At 49.3% G+C, this 8406-nt stretch overlaps 1 protein-coding gene across 1 annotated transcript; it reads left to right on the top strand.

The window, feature by feature from the left end:
• The first annotated feature begins 882 nt into the window (after positions 1-882).
• On the top strand, positions 883-7863 carry LOC131186225 (zinc finger protein 345-like). The gene is made up of 3 exons (XM_058159578.1): positions 883-888; positions 1822-2542; positions 2625-7863. The coding sequence occupies exons 1-3, from the start codon at positions 883-885 to the stop codon at positions 3743-3745; spliced, it is 1848 nt and encodes a 615-aa protein (XP_058015561.1). The 3' UTR covers positions 3746-7863.
• Positions 7864-8406: the final 543 nt, after the last annotated feature.

Here is an 8406-nt window from a genome sequence, read left to right on the forward strand (position 1 = left end):
ACCTCCAAGGTCCCTTCCAGCTCGGTTGTTCTTATTCTGTTAGCTGACAAAGGAAACTTCCTATATACTTCGAAAAACACTTTGAGGACCTCACTGGGCTCCAGCATCAGATCACCTCAGGTCTTTAATGCAAAACAACGAGAACATTAAAATGATATCAAATTGCAGCCCCTTCAGCTCTCGCCTGCCTGGGTACACCCCCCCCTCGTCCTCCCCTCCCACCTTGCCTAGGGAGGGACCCTGGATGGGGGGGAAAGTCAAAGCCCCAGAAGGGCCCCTCAACCTAGGCCTGCCTGAATGCGGGGGGGGGGGGAGAGCACTGGACCCCAAAGGTCAAAGGGAGGGGCCCCCCACCTCACCTCCGCGCGAGAGCAGAAAGGAACTCGGCACCGCGCAGGCGCTCTGTGGGTAATTGAAAATGGAGGACGCCGATTGGTCGCTCTGGGGACGGCGGCGATTGGCTGGAAGACTCCTTGGGGCAGCCCCTCCAAAAAGGAAGGGTGCCGCAGCCGCACCTTGCCTATGGGGAGACCTTCGATGGTGTGGGGAAAGTCGCAGCTCCAGAACGGCCCCCGAACCTTCGCTTGCCTGGATGCGGGGAGGGGGGGAAGCAGACCGGACCCCGAAATTTAAGTGGCCCACCTCCGCGAGGAACCAGAAGAACCCGCGGCAACGCGCAGGCGCCCTCTGGTTCTTTGAAGGAAAGCGGACGCCGATTGGTCACTCTGCGCAGGGCGGCGATAGGCAGGAGGACTCCTGGGGGCGGTCCCTCCAAAGGAACAGGAGGAGCTTCTGGCAAAAAAGGGCGCGAAACCTCCACTTCCGGAAACTAAACTGGCAACCGGGGAACTCCGTGAATCGGCGATAAGAGGAGCCCGGATGATGCAGGTGGGGCGCAAGGGATGCTGGGAGTCGCAGTCTGGGAGGGTCTCTTTCGGGTCCGCAAGAGGTGGGGCCCAGCCGGGCGAGGATTAGGCGCTATCTAAGAAAATGAAATTCAATGGTGAATATAAGGAAGATTCTACATTTAGGCAAGAAAAACAAAATGCACAGGTTAGTATAGGTGCTACCTGGCTCAGTAGTAGTAACTCAGAGGGATCTTGGAGTCCTAGTGGAGAACTATTTAGATATGAGCCAGCAGTGTGCAGCAGCTGCCAAAAAAGCCAACACAGTTCTGGGCTGCATCAACAGAGGGATAGAATCAAGATCACCTGAAGTGTTAATATCACTTTATAATGCCTTGGCAAGGCCACACTTGGAATCCTGCATCCAGTTTTGGTCACCATGATGTAAAAAAGATGTTGAGACTCTTTTAGAAAGAGTGCAGAGAAGAGCAACAAAGAGGATTAGGGGACTGGAGGCTAAAACATATGAAGAACGGTTGCAGGAACTGAGTATGTCTAGTTTAATGAAAAGAAGGACTAGGGGAGACATGATAGCAGTCTTCCAATATCTCAGGGGCTGCCCCAAAGAAGAGGGAATCAAACTATTCTCCAAAGCACCTGAGGGTAGAACAAGAAGCAATGGGTGGAAACTAAGCAAGGAGAGAAGCAACTTAGAACTAAGGAGAAATTTCCTGACAGTTAGAACAATTAATCACTGGCACAACTTGCCTTCAGAAGTTGTGAGTGCTCCAACAATGGAGGTTTTTAAGAAGTTTGGACAGCCCTGTGTCTGAAGTGGTATAGGATTTCCTGCCTAAGCAGGGGGGTTGGACTAGAAGACCTCCAAAGTCCCTTCCAACTCTGTTATTCTATTCTATTCTATTCCCCTGTGGGGAAAGGGATGCAGCCGTGATCCGCCTCTCTTTCTCCCCTGCAGGAGGACGGAGAAGCCCGGTGGAGAAAGGAAGGAAGCACCATTCAAGAGGAGGAAAGCAGTTCACATGGAGCAGCCCTGCCTAGTCCCGATGTTCCTTCCATGGGAGACGGGGAAAAGCCAGGAGGCTCCACGGCTGCAGGAGGGATGAGCCCTGGTGGACCACGGGAAAGGGGGCTGCCTGGAGGACGATGCGGGAAGAAGGAAACGCTTGGAGACCCTGAGACGGCCCTGGAGGGTGGTGGGTATTTCGGAAGACTTGGGAATCCCCAAAGGATCCAGGAGGGAGAAATGAAATATCAGTGCCCAGAATGTGAAAAATCTTTCAAAAGAAATCGACATCTTCAAAGGCATATAAGCATCCACACAGGAGAGAAGAAATATGAATGCCCAGAATGTGAAAAATACTTCAGAACAAATGGTCTTCTTCAAAGCCATCTAAAAATCCATTCAGGTGAGAAACCTCATAAATGCCTGGAGTGTGGAAAGAGCTTCAGACATTTGGGAAACCTTTATAGACATCAAAGGATCCACTGGAGAGAGAAACTGAATAAATGTCTGGAGGGCGGAGAGTCCTTTGGAAGACTCAGGAATCTCCAAAGAATTCAGAAAGGAGAAAAAAAGTATCAATGCCCGGAATGTGAAAAATCCTTAAAAACAAATGGACATTTTCAAAGGCATCTAAGGATCCACTTGGGAGAAAAGAAATTTGAATGCCCAGAATGTGAAAAATCTTTCAAAAGAAATGGACATCTTGTAAACCATCTAAGAATCCACTCGGGAGAGAAACTGAATAAATGTCTGAGGCGGAGAGTCCTTTGGAAGACTCAGGAATCTCCAAAGAATTCAGAAAGGAGAAAAAAAGTATCAATGCCCGGAATGTGAAAAATCCTTAAAAACAAATGGACATTTTCAAAGGCATCTAAGGATCCACTTGGGAGAAAAGAAATTTGAATGCCCAGAATGTGAAAAATCTTTCAAAAGAAATGGACATCTTGTAAACCATCTAAGAATCCACTCGGGAGAGAAACCATATAAATGTCTGGAATGTGGAAAAAGCTTTGTTGTTGCTGGACACCTCAATCAACATCAAATGATTCACTCGGGAGAGAAACCTTATAAATGTCTGGAGTGTGGGAATAGCTTCAATAGGAGGGGAAACCTTTATAAACACCAAAGAATCCATTCAGGGGAAAAGCCATATAAATGCCTGGAATGTGGAAAGAGCTTCAATAGGAGGGAACATGTTTATACACATCAAAGAATCCATTCAGGGGAAAAACCATATAAATGCCTCGAATGTGGAAAGAGCTTGAAGCAGAAGAGAAGCCTTAATAGGCATCAAATAATCCATTCATTAGAGGGAGCAGATAAATTCCTGATTTATGGAAAGACATTCAATTACAGAGGAAACTTTTATAAACCTCAAAGAATCCACTCAGGAGAAAAACCGTATAAGTGCCTAGATTGTGGAAAGAGCTTTATTGAGGGTGGACACCTCCGTCAACATCAAAGAATCCACACGGGAGAAAAACCATATAAATGCCTGGAGTGTGGAAAGAGCTTCAGTCAGACAAGCAGCCTTTATACACATCAAAGGATCCACACAGGAGAAAAACCGTATAAGTGCCTAGATTGTGGAAAGAGCTTTATTGAGGGTGGACACCTCCGTCAACATCAAAGAATCCACACGGGAGAAAAACCATATAAATGCCTGGAGTGTGGAAAGAGCTTCAGTCAGACAAGCAGCCTTTATACACATCAAAGGATCCACACAGGAGAAAAACCACATAAATGCCTGGACTGTGGCAAGAGTTTGTCTTCAAAGAGAAACCTTTATTCACATAAAAAAATCCACCGAAGAGAAAAACCATATAAATGCCTTGAGAATGGAAACAGCTTTACCGAGGATGGAGATCTTCATTAACATCAAAGGATTCACATGGGGGAAAAACTATAAATGTGGCTGAGTGTGGAAATACGTTTAGTTATGATGTATATCTCAGTAACTGAATTCAATTGAATCATTTGTTTAGCTAAATGTGGTTTAGCCCCCCTGCTCAGGCAGGAAATCCTATACCATTTCAGACAAATGGTTGCCGAATCGCTTTTTAAAAGATTTCAGTGATGAAGCATAAGTACTTCTCTAGGTAAGCCCTTCCGCTGCTTAATTTTTCTCACTGTCAGGAAATTTTCCCTTAATTCCCGGTTACTTGTCTCCTTGGTTATTTTCCATCTATTATTTCTTGTCTTCCCTTCTGGTGCTTTGAAAAGTAGGCTGACCCCCTCTTCTTTGTGGCAGCCCCACAGATATTAGAACAGTGCTATCATGTCACCGCTACTCCTTTTTTTCACTATCATCTGGATAGAGAATCAGAGCTGGAAGGGACCTTGGAGGTCTTCTAGTCCAACCCCCTGCTTAAACAGGAGGCAGTGTAATTTGAAACAAGTGACTGTCCAGTCTATTCTTAAAAGCCTCCAGTCATAAAGCACCTACAATTTTTGGAAGGCAAGCTGTTCCACTGGTTGTTTTCATATAATCATATAAATATCCATAGAAATGGATATGGTGTCACTACAATAGCAATTGTATATAGGCTTATGTACCTCCCCATAGTGTTTCCCAGTGTCCTGTGAGCAGCTTTCTGTAAGTGTTGAAAACTATTGTACTTTCACCGCAGCTGCACGGTAACACTGCAATTCTAAAACAGGCACAACTTCCCAAATTTTGATCCCAAAGGAATATATGGGTCCTCTATTTTGGACACATTCTATAGAGGTACATTGGTTCCAAAATTGTCCTATTATGCTATTATGTGAATCAAAACACACAACCCAAAACAAATAATCCAGGCTCACTGCAGTGTTTATTGAACAGTATGTACTGCAGTGGCTGTCCTGCAAAAGATTTAGTGGGAGACACTCCACTGCAGACCAACAGGTATATTTATACATTACAGAAAGTGGAAAATATTAGAGGAGAGAAGGTGAGGGTACATATTCTTAAATAATAAATCTCAGTTTGCTTTTCTGTTATCTACAGAAGACTATGATCGTAGAAGAAACACTTGGATCTTGAGATTCAGGGGTTGCTACTGGAACGTTGTGGGAAAACTTACCAATTTCCATTGTGCCCACAGTTCTTTCCATGCGCCTGGAAATTAGAGTTCTCTCCTGGGTTAATTCTTCCCCTGAAAATAAGGCTATCGACCCTTCTGCACACACTATCCTTCCATACATGCTGCTAGGCTGGGGAGTTAGGCTGTTCGTTTATTTATTTATTTATTTTATTTATTTATTTAATCACATTTTTATACCGCCCTATCTCCCAAGGGACTCAGGGCAGTTTACAGCCTGATAAAAAACATACATATAAATACAGAATAAAACATCAATTAAAAAACTTATTAAATAAGGCCGAATATTTAAAATAGCAATAAAAATAATAAAACCCTATTAAAACCAAATTCAAAATTTAAAATTCTAGTCCAGTCCTGCGCAAATAAATAGATGTGTCTTAAGCTCGCGGCGAAAGGTTCGAAGGTCAGGAAGTTGGCGAAGTCCTGGGGGAAGTTCATTCCAGAGGGTGGGAGCCCCCACAGAAAAGGCCCTTCCCCTGGGTGTCGCCAGTCGGCACTGCCGGGCCGATGGCACCCTGAGGAGTCCTTCCCTGTGAGAGCGCACAGGTCGGTGAGAGGCAATCGGTGGCAGCAGACGGCCCAGTAAGTAACCCGGCCCTACGCCATGGAGCACTTTGAAGATGGTTACCAAAACCTTGAAGCGCACCCGGAAGGCCACAGGTAGCCAGTGCAGTCTGCGCAGGAGAGGTGTCACATGGGAGCCATGAGGGGCTCCCTCTATCACCCGCGCAGCCGCATTCTGGACCAACTGGAGCCTCCGGGTGCTCCTCAAGGGGAGCCCCATGTAGAGAGCATTGCAGTAATCCAGACGAGATGTCACGAGAGCATGAGTGACCGTGCATAGGGCATCCCGGTCTAGAAAGGGGCGCAACTGGCGAACCAGGCACACCTGGTAAAAAGCTCTCCTGGAGACGGCCGTCAAATGGTCTTCAAAGGACAGCCGTCCATCCAGGAGAACGCCCAAGTTGCGCACCCTCTCCATTGGGGCCAATGACTCACCCCCAACAGTCAGCCGCAGCTGCAGCTGACTATACCGGGATGCCGGCATCTACAGCCACTCTGTCTTGGAGGGATTGAGTTTGAGCCTGTTTCTCCCCATCCAGACCCGTACGGCTTCCAGATAACGGGACAGCACTTCGATAGCTTCGTTGGGGTGGCCCGGTGTGGAAAAGTACAGCTGAGTGTCATCAGCGTACAGCTGGTACCTCACACCGAAACCACTGATGATCTCACCCAGCGGCTTCATATAGATGTTGAACAGGAGGGGCGAGAGAATTGACCCCTGCGGCACCCCACAAGTGAGGCGCCTCGGGGCCGACCTCTGCCCTCCCGTCAACACCGTCTGCGACCAATCAAAGAGATAGGAGGAGAACCACCGATAAACGTTGCCTCCCACTCCCAATCCCTCCAACCGGTGCAGCAAGATACCATGGTCGATGGTATCAAAAGCCGCTGAGAGATCTAATAGGACCAGGGCAGAGGAATAACCCCTATCCCTGGCCCTCCAAAGATCATCCACCAACGCGACCAAAGCCGTCTCAGTGCTGTATCCGGGCTGAAAGCCGAACTGGAACGGGTCTAGATAGACAGTTTCATCCAGGTACCGGGGTAATTGACATGCCACCACACACTCTTTGCCGCAAAGCGAAGGTTGGAGACCGGACGATAATTACCTAAAACAGCTGGGTCCAGGGAAGGCTTCTTGAGGAGAGGTCTCACCACCGTCTCTTTCAAGGCGGCCGGAAAGACCCCCTCCAACAGAGAAGCATTCGTAATCCCCTGGAGCCAGCCTCGTGTCACCTCCTGCGTGGCCAGCACCAACCAGGAGGGGCATGGGTCCAGTAAACTTGTGGTGGCATTCAACCTACTGAGCAACCTGTCCATGTCCTCGGGAGCCACAGGATCAAACTCATCCCAAACAATCTCAACAAGACAGCTCTCTGACATCTCACCTGGATCCACCCAATTTTGATCCAGACCATCCCGAAGCTGAACAATTTTATCGTATAGATAACCACTAAACTCCTTGGCACGTCCCTGTAATGGGTCATCCCGCTCCCCCTGTTGAAGGAGAGAGCGAGTCACCCGAAACAGGGCGGCCAGGCGATATCTGCCGACGCAATGAGGGAGGAGACGTAACAACGTCTCGCTTCCCTCAATGCCACTAGGTAGGTCCTGTTATAAGACCTAACTAGTGTCCGATCAGCCTCCGAACGACTGGACCTCCAGGAACTCTCTAGGCGTCTTCTCCGGCGTTTCATCCCCCTCAGCTCCTCGGAGAACCAAGGAGCTGGTTGAGACCTACGCCGGGTCAGAGGCCGCAAAGGCACAACACGGTCTAAAGCCCCCGCCGCGGCCTGTTCCCAAGCCGCGACTAGTTCCTCAGCCATGCCGTGAGCCAGACCCTCAGGAAACGGCCCAAGCTCCGTCCGGAACCTCTCCGGGTCCATCAGGCGCCTGGGACGGAACCAACGTACTGGTTCCGTCTCCCTGCGGTGTTGAATGGCGGTCAGAATGTCCATGCGAAGGAGAGTGATCTGACCATGACAAAGGTTCAGTGACTAAATCCCTCAAGTCCAGATCCTTCAACCACTGACCAGAGATAAAAATCAGGTCCAGTGTGCCTCCCCCAATGTGAGTAGGGCCATCAACTACTTGAGTCAGGTCCAAGGCCGTCATGGAAGCCATGAACTCCCGAGCTGCTGTCGATGACATGCTGGTCGATGGCAAGTTAAAGTCCCCCATGACCATAAGTCTGGGGGTCTCCACTGCCACTCCAGCAAGCACCTCCAGGAGCTCGGGCAGGGCTGCTGTCACGCCGCAAGGAGCCAGATACATGACAAACAAGCCCATCTGACACCTATGACCCCACCTCACAAAGAGGGATTCACAACCGGCAATCTGAGGTACAGTGGTCTCCCTCAGCTCTAGACTCTCTTTAATAACAACCGCCATCCGCCCACCCCTACCCTGGGCACTCGGCTGATGGAATGCTCAGAAACCCGGTGGGCACATTTCAACAAGGGGCACGCCCCCTTTTGTGCCCAACCAGGTTTCCGTAACGCCCATAAGGTCCGCAGCACCCCCCTGGATAAGATTGTATATTAGGGGGGCCTTATTGACCACGGACCGTGCGTTGCACATCATCAGCCGAAGGCCCAGGCTCTGAGGGTGTTGACCATCCGGGGAACGGGAAAAGTCTGAGGGATCGGGGCGCGCGATCGCCTGCAAACATCGAGCGCGCCCCCCCAAAAAACGATGCGAGCCCTCACTTCCGCCATATCTGCCCCTCCCACTTACCGTGCAAATAGGACCACCCCCACCAGAAGGAACGCAATCCTCCCCCATAACCTTCGAACCTGTTAAATAGACACCGCGAGCACACGCAGGAACTGCCCCCCCCCCGACGGGCTACCCCCGGCACCCGCCCTTACCCTCCCACCCCTTA

Source organism: Ahaetulla prasina, chromosome 16 (assembly GCF_028640845.1).
Source record: "Ahaetulla prasina isolate Xishuangbanna chromosome 16, ASM2864084v1, whole genome shotgun sequence".
Classification (NCBI taxonomy): domain Eukaryota; kingdom Metazoa; phylum Chordata; class Lepidosauria; order Squamata; family Colubridae; genus Ahaetulla; species Ahaetulla prasina.

Excerpts from the sequence above, each read along its gene's own strand:
- LOC131186225 (XM_058159578.1), top strand. Across the intron at positions 2,543-2,624 it reads GAAATTTGAATGCCCAGAAT|GCGGAGAGTCCTTTGGAAGA; the intron begins GTGAAAAATCTT and ends TAAATGTCTGAG.